This window comes from Cyclopterus lumpus, chromosome 24 (genome assembly GCF_009769545.1).
Source record: "Cyclopterus lumpus isolate fCycLum1 chromosome 24, fCycLum1.pri, whole genome shotgun sequence".
Lineage (NCBI taxonomy): Eukaryota > Metazoa > Chordata > Actinopteri > Perciformes > Cyclopteridae > Cyclopterus > Cyclopterus lumpus.
This window is the reverse complement of record NC_046989.1, coordinates 3,446,952-3,469,899: the sequence shown is the minus strand read 5'-3', so window position 1 is coordinate 3,469,899 and position 22,948 is coordinate 3,446,952. Positions and strand designations below refer to the sequence as shown.

The following is a 22,948-nucleotide window of genomic DNA, read 5'->3' as shown; positions in this document are numbered from 1 at the left end:
GGTTTTTCTTTTTCTTCTTCTTCTTCTCCCACCTCGGCCGTCCACGATGCCGCCGCGCGGTCCGCCGCGCAGCTTCTTCTGGGCCCTGATCACGCTGAGCAGCATCCCGGCTCGCGTGGCCGGGTGTGACTTCCTTCAGCCGGCCTGCGGGGCTCAGGCTCCCGGGGACGTGGTGATCGGCATCATGTTGCCGAGCCACCGCAAAGTGAAGGCTCTCCAGGAGCGGATCAGACCCGAGAACTTCCACTGCTCAGAGTGAGTACACGGGAACGTCTATGAGACATCAGACGGTCTTCATGTGTGTGTCAGGACGTATGTCTGGCATTTTAAGTGTGTGGGTTGTAGTAATAAAAAATAAAAACGTGTGTATTTCAGTCAATATTATAACTGTTTTCTCTTTTATCATACCACATTTTTTTAATGCACCCCTAAAAAGGTTTTTGCATGTCATAAAGCTACAGCATATTATAGTATACAAAAAAAAGTGCACAATCTGAACAGTGTCTAATATATTTGATATTTAAAAAAAAAATAGGAATAATAAAATAGCAACAACAAAAAAAGAAACAGGAAATAAATGTGTGGATAGGCATAACCTGAGGTTCATTTTAATCATGTTGTGATAAGTGTAATGAATTAAACAGTGTAATAAAAATCCTCTTTTCACTCATTGCTATGTTCCTAATACTTTTAATATGAACGTAAAGACTTGGATGATTCTAAAGTTTTGCTTTTAAAAGGATATATCAAGGAAGAAACTGATTCAGCTGTGAAAATAGGTTAAAAATAAAAAATGCATACCTCCTTCCAACCTCTCGAGTATCACTATTACACAATGTTTTACCATGACATTGCTCGAAATCCACAAAACCAGCCTGAATGAATTAAAAATATATAAAATTATGAGAGGGTAGTTGGAGCTACTATTCAGTTCTGTGACCCTGAAGATTCTGAATAAATATTCCTCTTCTTCCACATGTTCACCTGGTCTTCTGAAGACTTGAACTCAAACACCACTAACCAAAAAAACAAATGTCTGAAAGATAATTGAACGCTTTCTTTCCCACACGGGTCAATTTTTTTCTTTTTTTTCCTTCCAGTTTTGACCTGGAGTCATTTCTTCGTTCCTTGGCTGTCATCCATGAAATTGAGGTCATAAACGCTGCCGGCTTCCTCCCGGGAGTGCGTCTCGGATATTTGATGTGTGACACGTGCTCCTCCGCCAGCAAGTCGTTGCAGAGCGTGGGCCATATGCTCGAGGTCAACGGCTCTCTCAACGTGATGTGCGACTACACCGACTACAGGCCCAGGGTCAAGATTGTTCTGGGAGCTCTCTACTCGGAGGTGTCCATCGCCGTGGCCAAACTGCTCAATGTGTACATGGTCCCTCTGGTAAGTCACAGACGCTGTCGTCTGATGAGGAAATACGGTTTATATGCCAAGTATTTAGTTACAATAAAACACGTGCAAAGTACAGAGATAATAATGAATCACAGAGATAATAATGAATCACAGAGATAATAATGAATCACAGAGATAATAATGAATCACAGAGATAATAATGAATCACATCCTGGTACAATGTATTCATTAAACCCACAGAGGCTACCTTTGAGTTTTTCTCCTCATCTAACTCTTGGTGAGACCTAAAACCAGCATATAAAGCGTCCGATTAAAAGTTTGTATTTGTAATATTTGTAGTATTTATAGTACTAAATAAAATGGTGTAGTGTTACTAATCACACCTGAAAGTCTGCGTCCATGGTTCACGTTTTTGTACATTTGATACGGTTAGTTTTGGTTTTGCACGTAAGCGAGTGCCCTTTAAGAACTGGAGTTATTACAGAGTTTCCTGTAATGGTTCCAAAAGTCCGACCCCATCTGAAAAAAAACGTCACACGAGACTGAACTGAACCACGGCTCAATTCCGGGCCATGGTGCGCAGGATGTTGCAAGCCTATAATTTTGGTCCTGGTCAAAAGTCCAAAAGTATAAACAAAATGATGTAAAAAAGCCCAGAAAATACACTTATTGTTGTAAAATTAAACATTTCTGGGTGGAAATTTGGGGATTTGAGGGGAAATTTGTATGCAAAATAAATGTAATTCCAATAATCTTTTTATAAATAATCTTTTTCTCAGCTGAGCAGCACATCATCCGCACCAGACCTGAGTAATAAGCTGCGCTTCCCAGCTTTCGTACGCACCATCCCCAGCGACAAGCACCAGACCAAAGCAGTGGCCACGGTCATGCATCACTTGGGCTGGAACTGGGTGGGGGTCGTGTACGGGGACGACGAGTACGGCAGCGCGGCTTTCCAGAGCTTCCTCGGGAACACCGAGGCGAGCGGCTTGTGCTTGGCCTACCAGGAGGTGGTGCCTCACTATCTCGATCATTTGCTCAGCGCGCAACGTATGAAGCAGGTCGCCGAGCAGATCCGCTCCTCCGACGCCCAGGTGGTGCTGCTGATCCTCAAGGCGGAACTGGTGGAGGACCTCTTTCGGGAAATGATCAGGACCGGCACTTCAAGGATCTGGTTCGCCACGGACGCCTGGTCCACGAGCAGGGCCCTCGCCCAAATGGAAGGCATCAATGAGGTCGGGGACATCTTGGGCATTACGTTCGTTTCGAAAAAGAGCGAATCGTTCGACGGCTATCTGAAGAATCTGACGGCAACCCCGAGAGGGTACAACCGCTTCATCGAAGAGTACAAGAACCTCCGGTTCAACTGCAGCTCCGAATGTTTCTCGAGCAGCCCTCCGTCTTATTGTCCCTCGCCTGAAGTCCTGAGAATGAAATCTGCCAGCGCGTGCAACAATTTCCTGGATCCCCAAAAGCAAAATGATGACTATCTCGTAACGGCTCTTGATACGAGCGAGACCTTCCTTCACAAAGTGGCCGTGTGGGCCACGGCACACGCCCTCAAAGAGCTCCTGGAGTGCAACGGTTCATCATGCTTGGGAGAAATTAATTTCCCACCATGGAAGGTGAGAATGGATATCAACTTCAGATGCCTTTATAATTTAGTAAATAACAATGTGATGTGCGTTTCTATCCCCATAGAATCCTTGTGATTAACAGTTTGGGAAATTGTATGCAAAGGTGACCAATGTTACGCAAAAAGGACCCATTTTAATCGACATTCTACTCTTTGCTTCGCAGCTTCTTGAGGTACTGAAGACAGTTAAGTTTGAGTTTGAGAACCTCAACTTCAACTTTGACAGAAACGGTGATTTTGAAGGCTTTTACGATCTCGTCGTGTGGAAACCGGAAGGACGCCACAGAAGATGTCAAAAGATTGGGAAATTCCATGTTGTTGAAGAAGAAATAGAGCTCGACATTAAAGACGTCACCTGGTTTTCAACAGCCAATGCCACGGTAAGACGACGACGTACTCACAACGTGTACTCACAGACCATAATAGTCAATGTAGTCACTGTGTAAATCCTCACACAGGACAGAAAGTCAGATGGCCGGCACCTCCATGCTTTAAACTGCTTTTCAGACCATGAAAGACTCTGAAAACCCCAAACCCAGGGGTTAAGAAACCTTTAAGGGATTAATTGTGCTTTGAGAAAAATTTGAAAATGCGTCGTCGCTTTATATTACGAACAACTGATTGCACTCCCGTTGTCTCGTTTTTGGCTCAACCCTCAGATCCCTCAGTCCAGATGCTCCGAGCGCTGCGCCCCCGGCTCGGTGAAGAAGATCCTGAACGTCTACTGCTGTTACAACTGCACGCTTTGCGCAGAGGGGACCTTTTCGGACGCCTGGGGTATGACTCATCGATGTCCTGTTTTTGTGTTTCATTTGACTTCAAGATATACACCAACTTGGCTTGTTTTTGGTTCTGCCCATAGGGTATTTGAATAATGCGGTTATATCTAAATAATCGCCATCTTCTCTCACAGATCTTGATACCTGCAAACCGTGCCCCAATGGAACCTGGTCTCTCAAGGGTTGGGATCGCTGCACGCCGAGATCTGAGTCCTACCTGCGATGGGCCGACACTCATCCCATCATCATGGTGGCGGCCTCGGTCTTCGGCATCTTGCTCTTGTTCGCCACCTTCGTTATCTTTTTGGTGTACAGAGATTCCCAGCCGATGAAAAGAGCCGAGGTGAAACTGTCTTGCGTTATGATGGCCGGTCTGTCGGTGAGCTTCGCCAGTGTGATCTGCTTCATGGGCAAGCCCAGTGTGCACCTCTGCCGGGCCCGCCAGGTGATGTATGCCATGGGCTTCACCCTTTGTGTGTCCTGCGTCCTAGTCAAGGCCTACCGTACCTTCCTGGCTTTCCTTCCCTTCGGCCAGCTGACGTGCAGGCGACTACACAAACTCTACAAGCCGACTGTGATTGTCATCGTCATAACTGCCCTCCAGGGGATCATCTGTCTCCTCTGGCTCATCTTCGATTCCCCTGATATCGATCCCACGCCTCCGTCCCCTCAAACCATGATCAGGCTGATCCAGTGCAGCGAAGGTCCCACTTACATCGGCTTCGGCATCATGTTGATCTACATCGCTCTGCTGGCATCGGTCGGCTTCCTCTTGGCTATCAAAGGCCGGAAGGTTCCGCAGGAGTTCAGTGAAACGGGCTACATCATCTTCAGCATGCTGATGTACTTGTTCGTGTGGGTGTGTTTCATCCCTGTCTACATCACCAACAATGAACACGCCTCCCCCGTGCAGGCGTCGGCCATTCTGGTGTCCACTTACGGCATCATCTTCTGCCATTTCTTACCCAAGTGCTACGAAGCGCTCGGGGGGTCAAAGACGGACACGCTGGAGAGGATTCTGAGGAGATGGGAGGTCATCTCCGGTCCGAAACTTGAAGTAGGCGTGAATGCACCCTCCGAAAAGAGCAACAGGTGTTCCGTAACGAGTACAACGACTATATTGAGAAGCGAGGTCAGCCCTATAGATTCAGAGATCTTCATAATGCCGATGTTGAATGAAGAGATGCTCACCTGTATGAAGGTGGGAATAAAACTGAGGAGGTGTAGGAGTATATCCATCTAAAAGTGGTTCCAAGGAAATTTTATATGTACTGTAGAGATATTTTACTATCCAATTTCCCCTTTTTAAAGCCGATATTTTTTGTCGGATCTTTGTGCTTTAAATCCAAATTAAAATATTGCTCTACAAACTGTTGTATTCTTCAATGCACAGACAAACCAAAGAGCACTTATGTGTATTGTATACAATTACAAGTAATATCAAAAGTAAAAATGTTTTTAAAAGCCTAATTATGTGCATCATTTTCCGTTCACCGTAACCCCAAAAGGGGTTAAAGTGGCTTTCTTGGTGCCTTGGTGGAGCATTACTGTTTCTGGTACTGGTGAGACAATGAAATACAGTCCAGGAAGTTCCATATGTATGTATTAGTACATGTAACACTGCTATCCAGTGTAATTCATACTGTATAAGCCCCGCCCCCCCCCCCCCCCCCCCCCCCCCCCCCTGGCCTGCAGGTTAATTAGATTGCTTCCTGAACAGATTTCCAGATTGGCAGATTTGATTTATTAGAAAAGTTGTGCTAAAATCACATATCTACTATCATAAAACCCTGTGGTCAGTTTTGTTTGCTTTTTGCACCAAAAACAAACTGCACCAACAAACACGTCCAAATTCACCCCTTTTTCCTTTGTGCTTTCCCAAACTCTGAACTTCAGATCAATGATGGTCAATCTGTATCCACTTGGTAGAAGATTATCATGAGTCTGTTTCCTGTTTTATATGTAGTGTGTACATTCATATATTGGTTTTATTAAATCCTTAAAACAATATACACAGATTAAACAAATAATAATAATCAAATGGGACTTTTATCATTATTCTTATTCATAACGGTACCCAAAAAATAATATTGGACTTTACATGCTCTCTAAAGCCATCAACATTTTGACCTCACTGATTGTGAAAAACAAAACAGAAACAAAACTGTCTTGGTGCACCTCCAACAGCAACTGTGGTTGAGTCAAAATGAAGCCTGAGTTCACAGAGTTAGAGGTCAAAATACTCTCAGTGAACAACCTTCTACCTTCAGCCTTGTATATCCAATACGAGTCACGATTCAGCAACTGGATTGGCAAACTCTCGCCTCAAATCGGGTGAAAAGTTTACCAGAATATTTTTTCCTGTCTCCAAATCGGGGTTTTACAAGAAAAAGAAATGGCACACATAGGTATGTGTTTTTTGGGGGGTTTTAGGAGCCCCTTGGTAAGAATTGGAAACAACCTCGTCCTGAAATGTTGCCGTTGAAGGATCCTTCCGTGACTTAGATTGACACCGACTGCTTAAGAGTCGAGGACGCCATATCTGTCAGAGTCAGAGCCGGGTCTCTGTATCCATGTCTGTCTGTTTGTTGCTGTATTTGAATCCACCGACACTAATAATGCAGTATGCACTATGCAATACGCACTGCGGCAGAAGTACGCATTGTAAGTGAGAACAGGTTGGTAAATAAAGCATAACAAAAAGCATTACAAATATCGACCCCTAACCCTAATAAAGTCAGAAATGTGAGATGTGGAGCAGACGCATGCCATCAGAAACATGGATAATGTTAGAAAGCTTGTGTTAAATATCATACTCTGTACAATGAATAAAACTTGGATAAGACACATCGAGCATGTGTTGTGGATGACACGGGCAACATCATGTTGAACTTAAACCCCCCCCCCCAAAAAAAATCATGCAATTAAAAAGTTTTATAACAATTAAGAAACATATTAGATAAATCAATCCCTCTGGTCCTTGACACGTCAATAAGCAGCGCCTGATGAACCTGATCTCTGTCCTCTGTTGTTGCGCAAGAGAGAGAGAACCGTTACACAACTGTCAGTCGCTCGCTAATCTACCGCAAAGGTATTAAAGCCGCACGTCCTGCAAACACACACCGACACAACCGATCCCTGATCGGAAACACAGCAGAAAACATGTCATTGTCTCTCTGATTGCAGCACCCATCTGCTTGCAGTCCATATTTTCCCACCATTAAAAAAACTGAAAAACCAGTGACGCGGGCCTGCAGGGGGAAATGGTTCCTTCACTTCCTTGTATGGATGCCATCGTCTCTCTGTGACAATGCAGCTATTGTTGCGGCGTCGCTCGGTTTATTCTGGCACACAGATTAACCATTTCAGAACAGCGATGTTATCGAGAGTGCCGAGAAACGAGAGTATTTATGCAGTTTAGCACATTTACCGTGCGTGTAAAAGTGACAGTATGTCAAGAGGACGATGGCCCCCGGACTAAGTGTTTGTTTGCATTGAAACGGATGGATGGCACCACCCATTCATCTTCTACACACACTTCCAGTGAGGGCGAAAGACAGTGGGGGTTGCCTTCGAGGTTTTTGAGCACTTGTGAATCCGCGGAGACGTTATCGGTCCGAGAAATGATGAGCAATACAAAGTAGAAAAACGATGATATTCCTGTAAACAAGAATTCCACCGAGTGCACTTCAAACACGAGTCGCTACGGTGACGAGGAAACTCAATCTCACCAGTGGAAAATCAACAATAAGTAAAAGGGAGTATAGTTAATGTAGTAAAGATAACGTACAAAAGATTCAAAGTAAAGTGTAAAAAGAAATCACAAAAGTTACTGTTAGCGGACAGCTAGCATAGTGGCTAGCTTGGTGACCAGTAAACTGATCACCAGTCACCTCAATGGGACATCGACTTCATTAAAAGGTATTTTACCTTGTAGCCACAGCAGATAGCAAGCTGCTAAATAGAAGTAGTGGATTTCGTCAAGTCAATTTTATTTATATAGCCCAAATATCATGAAACAGATAGAGCCTGAACAACAAGGGTGGGAGAGGACACCAGAGAGGGCAGACCTCCGACCATTTAAGCCACTTCCTGTCACTGCGATACACCTGGGTGGCAGGGATTACAGAGATACTTTAAAGACGGATAGCATGGGCTCGGGCTCCCTGGGATTCTATGATGCCGTGATTACCACCCCCACACACACACACACACACACACACACACACACACACACACACCTGTTGGAGAGTGCTTTATTTTATTTTATAAGACTCTCTTAATCCAGGGGAGAGTCAATGAGCCTGAGTAACAAGAATAAGCTCCACAGCCTTACAACATACGTGTCGTAGTGTGCCATGTCAGGCCCGTGGCTACCTTTGAGGTCATGACCTTGGCGTATCTTTACGTGAATCTGGGCATTTACGTTGCACAAGGGAGGAAATACTGTGCCCCCCCCCAAATATACCCTTCGATTTTGGATTTGTGACATTAAAAGTGACATTAATTGACATTATTGAAATACAACGATGCAACAAAAAAAAAATCAAGCTTTTGTGGCTGGAGATTACACATTGTTAAATGGGAGTGTATGTTTATTCAGTCTATTTTTATTTATTTTTATCCTGTTCATCTTTTGTTAAAGCCTGTCAAGATTTCATCATACAAACCAGTATGCAGGCACAGTTTATTTTACATGCTGGATAAATGCCAGGTGAGAGAAAAAAAACATTTCTGACGCTCCAGTTCAGGTTAGTCCACTTTTTGGATGTCAAGAGTGCCAAACTGTCACAACGAGGCGTGACAGAGGTACCTGAGAAATGTCTACCGGGACATAACGTTCTTACTGAAGGTCCTATTTTTATTTTCTGGGAAAACCTGTCAACTCTCGGAACTGGCTCCCTTACCCAGCATTTACAAAGAGGGACTACAAGTGGGGGGCTACTCGTGGTTCCTTTTATGGAACCAGCTTCCACTTTCAGTCCTGGAGGCAGACACAGTCACCTCATTTAAGAATAGACTTAAGACTTTCCTGTTTGATAGTGCTTATAGTTAGGGCTGAATCAGGTTTGCCCTGGTCCAGCCCCTAGATATGCTGCTATAGGCTTATAGGCTGCTGGGGGATGTTTTAGGATACACTGAGCACCTATCTCCTCTTCTCTCTCTCCTTATGGACAAATTTACATCTCTCCATTGCACCTTATTAACTCTGCTTCCTCCCCGGAGTCGTTGTGACTTCACGTCTCATAGGGTCCATTGGACCTGGCTGTGTCTGATGATGGTCCTGGGTCCTTGACCCTGCTTCCTGCATCCAGCCTCTGGCCTAGACCTGGCCTCCTTCCTAATGGCCCTGCCTCCTTCTGTGTGCCTCCTGCCTCAAAGGCCGACCTCATTGGTCCGGCCTCTTTCGCGATGCCTCCTGCCTGGTGGGCCGGCCTCCTGCCATGGCCCTGCTGATGCTGTTTTTTCTATTATTTGGGAGTTTTTCCTGATTCGATGTGAGGTCCTGGGACAGGGATGTCGTATGTGTACAGATTGTAAAGAACCTCTGAGGCAAATTTGTAATTTGTGATTTTGGGCTATACAAAATAAACTGAATTGAATTGAATAAAAAGGACAGGACAAAAATCCAGCTTTTGTGGCTGGAGATTACACATTTTTAAATGGCAGTGTATGTTTATTCAGGCTATTTTTCTTTAATCTTGTTCATCTTTTGTTAAAGCCTGTCAAGATTTAATCATACAACCCAGTATGCAGGCACAGTTTATTTTACATGCTGGATAAATGCCAGGTGAGAGAAAAAAAACATTTATGACGCTCCAAATATTCTTACATTTTTTAAGTCAAGAGTGCCAAACTGTCACAACGAGGCGTGACAGAGATACCTGAGAAATGTCTACCGGGACACAACGTTCGTACTGAAGGTCCTATTTTCACTTTCTGGGAAAACCTGTCAACTCTCGGCACTCTTGGTGTGTGTGTGTGTGTGTGTGTGTGTGTGTCTGTGTGTGTGTTTGTGAGAGAGAGATAATACAATTAGGATGGCCATGACATAAGTAATAGAACTATATGTGTAGGTAAAATATGACATATGAGATACATCAAAGTAAACTGAACATTTCAGGAAATCAGTCTGCAAAAAAAAGAAAACGCGTTGTTTATCTCTCCAGGGAACTCAACAGTCGCATGTAAACTACCAACAACAGTGGATGAAGCTAAAAACACCACCTGACAAACCTGGCTCTGATTAACCTGATGAGCTTAAAGTCTTACAATGCATGCGTGCGTGTGTGTGTGTGTGTGTGTGTGTGTGCGTATTGATGCACTTAATGTGACCATCTGTGCCTACTGTAGGAGAGAGAGGGAAGAAACCCCCCCCCAATCCATCTTATCCTCTCAGCTCCTTGGTAGAAACAGGTTGCACGCTGGCTCCTGCACTGTTTGACCGAATAAAGGAAAGAGAATATATTCAACCTCGCATGTGGAGGCTCGACTGTCAACAAAAGGAGCTTGTCTGAGGATTCTAGACAACATATATCTACTACACACACCTATGGATTTACACTTCGGCTTTCACTTTTGCTCCTGACTAATGTTTCTTCAGAGAAAGTGATTTTTTCTTTCAAGGTCTTCTTGATTCACTTTTGAGAGCGAGAATGGGCTGCTCTCCATCTAAAGGAAAGTTATTTTCAAAGCCAGGAGTCCTTGGACCGCAACAGCCTCCGCTGGCTGAAGCGCAGCAAGACGGACCTGAAAAGGCTCTGCCGGCTGAAGTACCCAAAGATATTGTTGATTCGCCACCTGAAGAGGAGGAGGACAAATGTTTTGAGGAGGATGAGAAAGAAAATGAACTACCCTTACTCACTGAAGAACATCCTACAAAAGAGGCTGCATGGTCTCCGTTGGCCTCCGACACAACGGGGGGCCAAAGCGCTGAAGACATTGAAGAAGCAGAGGTCAATGTGATGCCCCAAGAAATCATCAACGAGGTGGTGAAAACAGAAGAGATTCGTAAGTTTGAGAAAAGAAAGAAAAGTAAAGGCAAGAGAAGGTCCGCCAAAATCCAGAGGATATCTTCTGTTGTTCAGACAAAGGTGGACTTCCCGGCACACATGGTGAGGGCCCACCAGGCCGCCTACGCCTTTCTGAACCCCAACATCTCAAAGTATGAAGCTCTGTTGGGCCTGCTGGACCAGGCCGCGCAGACACAGCTGTCCCTCCAGCCCATGATGTCTGCTCTGGTGTTCCGCTTCGAGGAGATCAACCAGGCTCTCGAGGAGATGGCCGAGGAGGGCGAGCTCATGATGAAGGAACATTGGGACTACATGGCCTTGCCTTCTGGGATGACGGGCCCAGCTGTTATGCCAGCTAAACCCAGGACTGACTCAGCCAACCCGCCTCATCCACCCCCCGATCTGTTACGGCAACTGCTCCAGCATTCAACGGAGAAAATGAGGCTCGTGGGGGGCTCCGCGCAGGCACTGGGTGACACCACGCTCGAGGAGGCCGCGGAGTATTTCTCTTCTCTTTCTAAATTGATGGTCGAGAAGCTGCGGGCCAAGCAGGCGGCGGAGGAGAGGCTGACTCTGGTGCTGGCACGGGTGGAGAAGGCCGCCACGGGAAACTCCCACCCTGAGGATACGGCGCTGCACAGTGAGGACAGCGGCATCGGCGGAGAAAATGAGAGTCTGACGGGGTCAGAAAGGCTCCGCCGCCACCGCGGGAGTGCTGGATCGGGGAGTGCTGGATCGGGAAGCAGCGGATCTGGAAGCAACACTCGTGGCGCAGATACGCTGCCCAGTAATTTACTCAGCCTGATAGGCTACAATGAAGATGATGAAGAGGACTGGGAGGAGGACGATGATGACTACGAAGAGTATGAGGATGATGAAGGCGACAGGCCTGAAAGGAAGAGGTCGAACTCTTCCCCACCAGACCTCAGTCAGCCTTTTATTTTCATGTGTGCAAACTACATGCAGGGTTTGCAGCCTACGGTGAAACGACCCCAGAGCGCCGTCACCGCGAACAAACACTCTTCATCCACCAGGTGTGTAAACATTTTGATGGAGCTACAAAAGAGCCAGAGGAACTTGGATCAACGAATGAAAAAGATGGCCGACATGAGAGGAAAGAAAGAGTTAGCGGGGCCTCATTACAACCTGTATAGAGCTGGTCTACGACGACATTCAGTGAGTGGATCATCAGGTGCACAAAAAGGCCGAACAAGCCAATCACCTGGTACCTTACCAATGTTGGCACCCCATCCCCCCAAGCACCAGTCTGTCAGAAGGCTGATTAATACCTTTAGCCGAGGGGTCGATGGTAGACCAGGGCAGAGCCTTGCTAATATTCCACCTCATATCAGGAGGCCCAGAAAAGGTGGGATCATTCAGTTATCTGACACAGTACATGGCAATGAGGGTGAGGGGGGGTTGGTCAACAATGGCAATAACAACAACAACAGCTGGCCTGAAAGCAGGGACGACCTCGATGTCGACAGCCTACCGCCTCCGCCCCCAGAGGTTCTGATGGACAATTCCTTCCAGAGAACCGAGGGCACATCGGGTAACAAGGAAAGGTCGCAGGAGGAATCGGTTCTGAGCCTCCCACCGATAAACCAGAAGGCCGGAGTTTCCCAGCGTCTCAAAGCCTCTATGCGGAATGTGGAAGTGCTGCCAAACCGAGCCAGCAAGCCGAGAACCGAGCGGCAACCAGGAACTGATCTGGATCCGGAAATAGAGAAGGCTAACTGTTTCTACCAGCAGGCACGTAAGATGATCCAACTGAGCAATACAGGAGAATCTCTTGACAAGAGAGACATTGCAGAATTCAGAGGCAGGGGACCATCGCCCCTTCAAGCCAGAGTGGGTCACAGATGTGGAAGTAATGAACTCCACGAGGGTGAGATGTCCTCTTACAGCCAGCCTGTGACAGCACCGCCTGTCTCCAGAGTCCGCCTACCACCCTCTTGTCCTTCCGTGTGCCACAGATTTCCGACCCCACCCGCGTTCAGACCTCGATCCGCCTCCCGGCCATCGTCTCGCCCGAGTTCTCCGAAAACGGTGACGCGCGAAACGGATATCGACACCGAAGAGATCATTCCGTCCGTGTCCTTTCGTGACGCCCGCTCAGTTTTCTGCCGAAGGGACTCGCATAACTCTCAAACCTGCGTTCCCCCTGGGGGTTCTGCGCTACACAAACCGTGGGGCGAGGCCTACCGAGGCAGGGTTCTCACGAAAGGGATTGACAACTCTACCCGCCGCACCCAATCAGAACAGAGGCCCAGTTCTTCCCATTCAGAGTTTTCCAAAAATGGCTGTTCAGCCTCTACCCAGGTCGAGGGCAGTGAGCCTTTCACCACAGAATAAAGGTAAATAATAGTACAATAATTGTGGGTCGAGGTAAACCTTGCTGGTCTTTGTGACTGCTTAATTGCTATCAAAGAAAAAACTTGACTTGGTACTTCTCAGTACAAGTTATACCTGACAAAAAAGGGTGCATCTAGTCCCTGTCCAGTTCAAATGGACTGTTTTGAGGCAGCTATTAGATACTATAACCAATCTGATAAACATATTTCTGTATATTCTTTGAACAAATTACTATTACACAGCCATTCATGTAGCTTCAGGTCTATTACTCTATAAAACATAAACAGAGTAAGGGTTAAACCCTTGAACTTTGGGGTTTGAGCTTTGGTGGTTGTTTACTCGAGTCAGGGGCCATCTGTGCCGTAGATCCAATAAGCTGCCTTTCCTCCTGTTTAAGGGAATGATATCATCCCGTCTGCAGACACAGATCAGATATCGATCTACTTGTACCTGCTACCCCAGATCACCTTCTTAAATTGTAAAATGGCCCTAACGTTTTTTCAATAACCTACATTGTAACTACTAAATCTTCAAAACCACATTGTTATGGGAGTTGTGAAACAAGTCATGTTGTCATAGTGATTGAAACCCAAAATCTTTTGATATTTGAAATATATTCAATGTAGTGAGAAAATCTAATGATATTATGTACTAAGAGGCATGGCTGGGCTACCCACTGATCAAATCCCCAGGACTCAAAGTCCCATGTCTAATACGTGTCAATTAGCTGCATTCAAAGTTTTTTATTGCAATTGTTAAAACAAAAAGGTACAATACCAACAAAGGAATTGAAACTCTAACTGGTACCACAGCTATGTACTGTGTGTGTATTGCATTGCACACAGCATTTAAAAGAGTTTTGTCAAAATAAATCCCAAGATATCCTGATTTTTAATCTCTCGTATGGGTTAAACTCCGAAAACAATGGATCCCACACTTCTTATTATACTGGCCCAGCCCAACGTAGCTGAGATAGAGAAAGATATAGTATTCTTTACTTAAGACTTTTATTGCTGTAACAGTTTTAAAATATCTGTTTATCTATAAAGAACGAGTGTTTTGGAGACCAGCCGTAATAGACAGTTTACCTCTAATTCACACCGACTGTAACAGTGGCCATTTGTATGTACCCGGCTCACCTCCTCCCTCCAGAGAAACCACCTGGCCTAATCCAGATTGGATTAGCCCTCCTTGCCTCCTTCCCTTCTTCCCTCCTCTCCACCCATGCGGTCAGCCAAGTTACTCGGCCTGCCACCCCCCATAATCCACTCGTGTACTAAAACTTGTTGACCCTCCTTTTGTTGCTCTCCGATAGGCCGGACGGCCCCTCGATGACGGGAGTTGGATCAAAGTGCCACTGTGACATCAGTCTGGAGCCCGGCTGTGATTGGCCGGGGGTCGCTCAAGTGAAATAGGTGGGAAGGGATTGGAAAAGGGGATTATGGATTAGAGGGATTCTGAGGTTTAGACCCTCTTTCTCTTTTCTTGAGAGGTTTGTACTGAGAGTCGGTGTTAGATACGTTTATAACATGAATTCAAGCGGGTGTTAAGGTCTTGAACATGTCTTTCTGACACGACTTGTAAATAAATGTGTCTGTCAGTTTCTAAAAGGGCATTCTTAATCATAATCTATATGTTAAATCCAAAGAAAATCTACCTTGAAGCTATTGACACTGCAGTTGTCCTCTCGGCTCCCTGTTGAACCCCAAAGATGGGAGAGGAATTCGGTATTTGGGGTTGGTTTTTAGCTTGCTGTACCAAAATCAAAGAGTATGCCATAAATGTACGTGATAATCAGATGTATTCAAGTGTTTTTGTATGTATTCTATTTTGTGTGTTTGTACTAGCTTCCCATTTGTGGTAACCATGTTTTATACCTCGACTGTGTTCCAATAAAAGAGAAAGAATCTGCCTCGTCTTTTCTAGAAAATGCTGTTTATGTAAATGTATTTAATGTCCAGGCGACGTAATCCCTGCCTAGCGCATAATAAGAAACACGGTACTGTATGTCAACAATTTAATTTAACTCCTGTGGAGTTTCTTACAAACAAAGGTATGTCCTGATGCTCTGTATACTGTACGTACACCTCAATGGTACCTAGTGCGCAATTCAGGAAACCACCCAGAACCCACAGGTGGTTAAAATAAAAATAAACTCAAAGTTCATTACTCATTGAACATTTGAACTTATAAAATGATGGACGACCTGAGAGAGAGACAAATAAAAAAATCAATAAAGAAAATGTAATTAAAAAAAAGTCCCCATGTTTTTAGTAATACAATGTTGTATAGATCAGGAATGATATCCGTAAAAACCCTCAGAATAGTCGATAGCAATGAAATGTCACTGAAAGTCTGAGAAAAAAACTCATTTTGGACAAAACTGCTTTTATAGATGTGTATCTTTTAAATGTGGGCAACTACAGATATTTAATATATATCATGCTACTTCCGCAGGTGATTACTTACATTAACAGTCGGTTTTTTTTAATTATATTAAGTTTCCTGCTACACATCATGGCCCTGTACTTGAATATAACTCCTTTTCAACCGCCTCCAGCTATCATGTTTCATGACGACTGTCAAATTAACGACAACCACATACCACGACGGCATATCAATAAACATTCACCAGCTTGAACCTTCAACTCTGATATGGATGTTGGTGGAGAAATGCTGCCATCTATTGTCTTGCATTTCAAGTGGCAGCTATTTAAATTCCCCTCGCTCCCCTCCAAGCGTACAGTTCATTTGACTGACTAACTCCTCTTCTTTTTCAATACAATTTGTTTGTTTTTGTCTTTTTTGGCCTTGAAACATGAATAATTTCCCATTTCTTAAGGAATTGAGCTACTCTTACTTCAAATTCTTTATTTTTATACCGATCGAATGAGAATCCTTTTCAACGTGAACATGAGGGACTGCCCTTTGTACAGTGCTGTTCAAGGAAGGAGCAGTTTGGGGTCAGGGTCTCGCTCAAGGACCCTTTGGACTGGAGAACGCAGGAATCGAACCACCAGCCCTACATGAGTAGAATATTAGATATACAACGAGTGCCCTGAATGTGCTCCAGGGGGTCCTTTAACAAAATGAGGAATCATTCAAATTTAAATTCCAACCCCAAAAAAATTATTATTTCCCTTGTAATAAAAGTGATTCAAAAGTGAATTAAAGTGATTCTGGATGATAATGAAGTTTTCAAATCATCCTCGTGAAGCATTATTGATAACAATGGAGCGTATAGGTATTTGATGGCAGAGATGATTATGAAAGTGATAGTTTCTACTTCTATTATTAACTCAAATCATACCTTTTTGTGTTGGAGTGGATGTATTGTTAAATCTCTAGGAGATTACTGCAGGATCTCACTTTCTAAACCAACGGCATCAACTAAACAGCGTCATTTGGATGCGACGGCCTCAGCACGACCACCGCTGTCTTGTGAATCAATCAATAATTAACGTTTACCTTGTTTTGACTTGAAAGAACCATTCGTGAATATTCCCCAACAAAGTTCGTATGATAACCTTCAAATAGTTATACATTATTTTAAAGTCACACGTGTTCATTTACGCTTGTTACATGCAGTCTTTTCAAAATAAAATCCTGTATGCGAAACAACTTAGTTATAGGTTCAGAAAAAGATCAATATGCTGTACAAATACGTCATCGCTGCGGTCTTGATACTTCCATCGTTCGTGATTACGTGGATAACATACAAAAAAAATCGATTTGTGGTATGTCAGAGAATTAGGGCGCGGTCTTTTTATTGTAGGTTAAAACCGCCTGACGATAGTGTCAATTAGCCTACAGACAAAAACAGTGGGCTAGAGGCCAAATAAATGACATACGGAATAGAAAATATAATATACAAATGTTATACCAACAAGAATGAGTTCCCTCCAAATATTGTGTAACTTTAATTCTGTTTACAAGTCAGAAACCGGTAATTACAATAAAGATATATCTTCCCTATAACTTAATTAATAAACGCGGAGAGCCTTTTCTCATCGTCCCTGTGATGTTCCTCCGCTCTGTTTCAGCGAGCGCGTGGTAAATATCGCTGAATAAAATATAACGGCAGCATGAAAGTGGTGTGTTTTTGCTACTTGGACCCCCGCACTCCCGCTCCTCCTTCTGCATGATGGATGAGCTCCTTTTGTTGACGAGGCCGCCGGATGAAAAGGTGCAGCCGTCATCCCGATCGGAGCCGGAGGACGCCGTGCGGTCCAGATGGGGCCCGAGGAACAGATTCAGGGTGAGGAACCGTACCCACGCTGGGAAAAGGTCGGGAGGTGTGAACTCAGCGTGGTATTCAGGGTTTAACTGCAAAATCACCCCAAAAATCTGCAAAAAGTTAAAGTTGGAGGACGAAAACACACAAACAAACAACTCTCAGACCAGAGAACGCTGTCAAGTTATGGTCTGTTTGACTCTAAACGGACCATAATTTAACGAATGCTTCATAGTTATTATTAAGTGTCACAAACAGCTAATGCACTTTCATTTGGGTCGGGGTCATTGTTATCGTCATTTGTAACAAGACGGCCTCTTCAGAATTTTAACCATGCTAATTAGAGGCTGATTATGTTAATTATTCCACTTTCTGATAAATACTGTGAATGCAGCCTGACCTTTACCCCACACTGATTGAGTGATGACTTATAACAAATAATGGGCTTCATATTTTACATGCATAATACTGCAAAACGTTGAACAGCTTTGGGTTATTATTTATTATTCCGTATCTCAAAATCTTGGCAATGAAACCACTTTTGACATAAACTTGAAGTAAATGAACAAAAAAAAAAAAAAACTATTTCAATGGAGAATTCAAAAGTAAACATGAATATTTATGTTCCACTCGTGCCTTTTAAAGTTCACCTTCATGTGAAAAAAATCAACCAATATTTTTTCAGGAAGCTCCTGAAAAATAAAAATAAATCAAAGTAACTTCCCTGTGTGTACTCAGCTCCTCATGAATAAAGATGACAGTCTGAGAAAGGAAAAGCAGGGAAGGAGAAGAAAAATAAATAGGGACTATTAAAACAAGCAAGGTTGGAGGTAAAAGCAACTAATGTCACCCCCCCCCCCCCCCCCACAAAAAAAAAAGCGAAACACTAAAGACGAGTTACTTTAATACTTCTTAAAATGTCAACGGGTGCTAAATGTGCAGCCGACACTCAGATTAAATGTTTTAAATAATTGTGCTGCTGGAGCACGATGTGTGTGTGTGTGTGTGTGCACGCGTGTGTGTGTGTGTGTGTGTGTGTGTGTATGTGCACTATAATCTACTTAAAGCATGTCTTTTGTGGTGGAATTCCTGCTTCCAGCTTTGTTTCAGTTAATCTTTTATAGTAATATATCTTTTTTCCACTTGAATAGCAGTGTGTGTGTTGGGGGGGGGGGGCAGCATGTCATAATCCTATGATTAAAGACCAGCAGCAGTTTGCTCAGTCGTGATTTTAAAATGACTTTTACGGCTGCTCCACATGCAGCCGTCTCGTTGTCGGGCTCGTTGCCACCTGTTCCCGCGAGCCGGCAGAGCTCGTTAGCCAGGCGGTGAGCGGCCGACAGGTGCCCTTTCATCGGATGAGCTTGTGCAGATGAGGACCCGAGGGAATTACCCACAATTCCTAGTAATGCGACGTTAAACACAGGGGCTTACAATCTAGTGTCGTGTGTCGGCGAGTGGGGAACCGGAGGCTAACGCCGCGTAGCGTAAACCAGGCGTTAAACAGCCTCGGAGGTAACGTGAGGCAAGAGACGACAACTCCTGGATGTATTAAAGAAAAAAGCACTAGGACTGTATGCGTTTACATAATCTGTAGAGGTGTGGCCTAAGGTAGACCCATAGACAGCCAATGAACGGAAGCTATATGGTCTCTGGTAGCGGTAGCGACCCTGTCAATCACAGTGAGCCCGCCCTAAAGCATCCCCTGCTTTATGGTCTGTTTGACTCTAAATGGACCATAATTTACTAAATGAACATCACGCTGTAGAGTCATTTTCTCATAGACTTCTATACAATCGGACTTCTTTTCGCAACCACAGGAGTCGCCCCCTGCTGGCCAAAAGAAAGAAAATGCAAGTTTTAAGACACTTCCATATTGGCTTCGGTATATACTGTATATACGAGTACAAATACTAAAACTGTAATTAAATTTGAGCCCCACATCAGGCGCCATTACAAAGGTTCACGTCTGGTAACAGAACCCATCTTCAGTTGTTGGAGATGATGTAATTAGAGTGGGTTTTTTTGGGGGTGATTGCTTCATCTAACGACCAAGCTGTTCACTCACACAGTGAGGCTCAGCCAGCGCTCCCGGATGAATAAATCATGTAAGCTTTGACAACGCACACGTGATTGTTACGTGCACCATTAAAAAGTGACTCTAAATATGCTTATTAATTCATTTATGCTCAATTACGGTTAACACGGTGATTAATGATTCACTGATGTCGTATGTCTCTGCATGCAGTGCAAAGATTACTAAATTATGACCTTCGTTCTAACTCTCCTGGACTCTACGGGTAGAGTGGGTGGAGCTCGACGAATGTATGCAACCTGTCAGTCACAGTGGGCCCGCCCTTAAGCCTACCCTGCTTTATGGTCTATTTGACCCTAAATAAACCATAATGTAATCGTGCTTGAAGAAGACTTGAAACTAGAGATTGAGACCATAAACTCATGTTTACAATGTTTACTGAGGGAATACATCAAGAGAAGTAGAGTCATTTATATAGACTTCTATACAACCAGAGGAGTCGCCCCCTGGTGGTCAGGAGAGAGAATGCAGCTTTAACACATGAAGCATAGACTTCTATACAACCAGAGGAGTCGCCCCCTGGTGGTCAGGAGAGAGAATGCAGCTTTAACACATGAAGCATAGACTTCTATACAACCAGAGGAGTCGCCCCCTGGTGGTCAGTAGAGAGAATGCAGGTTTAACACATGAAGCATAGACTTCTATACAACCAGAGGAGTCGCCCCCTGGTGGTCAGGAGAGAGAATGCAGCTTTAACACATGAAGAATAGACTTCTATACAACCAGAGGAGTCACCCCCTGGTGGTCAGGAGAGAGAATGCAGCTTTAGCACATGAAGCATAGACTTCTATACAACCAGAGGAGTCACCCCCTGGTGGTCAGGAGAGAGAATGCAGCTTTAACACATGAAGCAGAGACTTCTAAACAATCAGAGGAGTCGCCCTCTGGTGGTCAGGAGAGAGAATGCAGCTTTAACACATGAAGCATAGACTTCTATACTGAACAGGCCTGTGGGATAAACTGCAACATGAACTGACAATCACTTACATGCTCAACCAAACATATTTACCGAATAAATGAAGTTCAAATGAAGTCACAAACACATCTATATACAGTACACGTGTAATTGATTGCACATGTAAATGGAATCTGCAGAGCTCGCTCCAGCCCATAATAACATGGGTTTTATACGCTCCCTTTCAACATTCAATCTTGGTGCATTGGACGTCGTCCAACATATACATACGTTACAGTAATTGGTCAGGCAATTGCAATCGTCTGGGAAGCTATCTGGATAATTTCACTCCCTTTCAAAGTAAACAACATTATTTTTCACCATCGCCGACCGACTGCGTGGCTGAAGATATCATTAGCATTTAAAGTAGACGGGCTAATTTTCCAGCGGCAACAAAACAAATGTAAATGATGATGGACCCCTTCGACAATGCGACGCTCTCGCGGGCCGCATTTCGGGTTTTTTTTTTGGGACCCGGGTGCATGTTGGACACACATTACATCTGTGTGGCGACGTCATTTGTGATGCTGCCAGCAATTACACCTCACAGTCGGCCGCATTAATTTTCTCATCTTGTGCAGCGCTGCGTGTTACATTGTTTCTCACCATGAAAATGTGGTCGGGTTGATGGGGGGAGCGACAGGAAGCCCACGATGATTTCGGTGAACTTTAGGTTTCTTCATCTGCGGAATCTAGAGGGAAAAAAAAAAGGTAAGCTAAAAAAAAGTGACGTCAAAAGATGAACTTAAGCTTTTTATTACACTGAACTTCATAGCGATGCACAATGTTATAAGGATCTTTTGTGAGAAGAACCTCATCGATTTCACACTGACTTCCGTTTCAATTAATTGCACATGCAGTCGTTATTGGCTGGTAACTACACAGTGGATGTGTGGATGTATAATATATATGTATAATATGAATATTATTATATACTGACAGCGACAGCCACGTCATCTGTGCAACTGTTGCGCTGCATAAGGCTTTTTTTTTAAGTGGAAGCTATATCATATATTAAATACTTAAACATCACTATTTTTTACAAATTGTTTACTTCATTAATCATAATGGAATCTGTTGCTTCCTGACCCAGAAGATGAGGACACAAAAATGATGATGATTATGATGATAAAAAAACCTTCCCGGAGCTCAATTAAAGACCTTTCGGGGGTTTAATGCAAACCGCACGGAAGTTGTTTGTCTCCTTTGGCGCGCGGACAGATGGGAAGACGGCGGGCGGCTGACACGTCTTTATTTCTCCAATTTCCTCGACGCTCTTCTCTCCGTGTGGTGAACTGGTTAAACACTCCAGCAGCGGGTCCAGATAGCTTCATTAAGGTGGAGGACGTCTGGAATGACAATGCAGAGGCCCCTCGACTGTCCGGAGTTGGGTAATATATATACATCTATATATAGAGATATACAGTATATATATATATATATATATATATATATATATATATATATATATATATATATATATGGGTGGCCCTTGGGTTTGTTGATCAATAGCATTCACCAGTGATTGCTTGGCCAGCAGCCAGTCTCATGAACCCACATCGGTTGGCTTGACTTTTGGCCTTTCTCTTTCTCTATATTCATGCAGTTACATCACCATGGTAACTCAAGCTGCACACCCAACCCCTCTTGAAAAAGGATTGCAGCGTGTTCGTGCTAAAGGAACAACCCACTGACCTGTCAGTTCAGAAACAACATTATCTCCCAGGGGTTTTATAAGATTATATATATATATATTATATATTAGGCCTGTTGCTTCACAGCAAGATTGTTCTGGATTGTTCAAAGTGGATTTTCTTCCAGTCCAAAGACATGCAGGTTTATGTTAACTGGTATCGGTGCTTGGTACCTTTTTAGGAATCAACCCAAATAACCCAGAGCCTAGTTGTTTTAAAACAACCTGCTAATCGTTTCCTTATTTGTTCCCGGAGCAAGAAAGAAAAGGACTATTTGTTTGTTTTCGCTTGCAGCCAATCAGCGCAATTGTTGAATTTATTGCGACTCGTGATTGGCCCACAACCTCAGCTGCGACAACCCTTGAAGTAACTAACTTAACACGTTTTCCAGTTGTTTCTTCTATTAGCTGCATTCCCAGCACTGCAAAAAGGACTTAAAAAGGACCCATAAAAACATAATCTGGAGTGGTAACGTTATGGTTTGAAGGATTTATACCACATTTCATATGCAAGTAAACTTCATAATGATCCGTGAACCACTAACCGGTGAACAGACGGACACAACGGACCACCTTAACTCCAGTTTGCATAGAAGACAGAAAACCAGAGACAAAAGACGTCCGTCCCTCAACCCCAACCCCGATCTCCACCCCCTCACCTTCCACCAAAGGGCACGAAACGTTCTGCAATGGCTCCCAACATGGACTCATCCATTATGGACATATTTCCCAGGGTGACAATGGGGTCCAGAGCCGAGATTTAGAGTTTTAATGGCGAGTGTACTTCAATTTCTAATAAGTGGTTCTGGCTTGTTCTGTCACGAGA

At 44.0% G+C, this 22,948-nt stretch overlaps 1 protein-coding gene across 1 annotated transcript; it reads left to right on the top strand.

The window, feature by feature from the left end:
- The first annotated feature begins 38 nt into the window (after window positions 1–38).
- On the top strand, window positions 39–5,380 carry LOC117727419 (G-protein coupled receptor family C group 6 member A-like). The gene is made up of 6 exons (XM_034527710.1): window positions 39–255; window positions 1,101–1,392; window positions 2,142–2,987; window positions 3,163–3,378; window positions 3,658–3,775; window positions 3,912–5,380. The coding sequence occupies exons 1-6, from the start codon at window positions 47–49 to the stop codon at window positions 5,018–5,020; spliced, it is 2,790 nt and encodes a 929-aa protein (XP_034383601.1). The 5' UTR covers window positions 39–46; the 3' UTR covers window positions 5,021–5,380.
- The last annotated feature ends 17,568 nt before the right edge of the window (window positions 5,381–22,948 follow it).

Excerpts from the sequence above, each read along its gene's own strand:
- LOC117727419 (XM_034527710.1), top strand. The coding sequence starts at position 47 with ATGCCGCCGCGCGGTCCGCCGCGCAGCTTCTTCTGGGCCCTGATCACG. Across the intron at positions 256-1,100 it reads GAGAACTTCCACTGCTCAGA|TTTTGACCTGGAGTCATTTC; the intron begins GTGAGTACACGG and ends TTTTCCTTCCAG. Across the intron at positions 2,988-3,162 it reads TTAATTTCCCACCATGGAAG|CTTCTTGAGGTACTGAAGAC; the intron begins GTGAGAATGGAT and ends TTTGCTTCGCAG.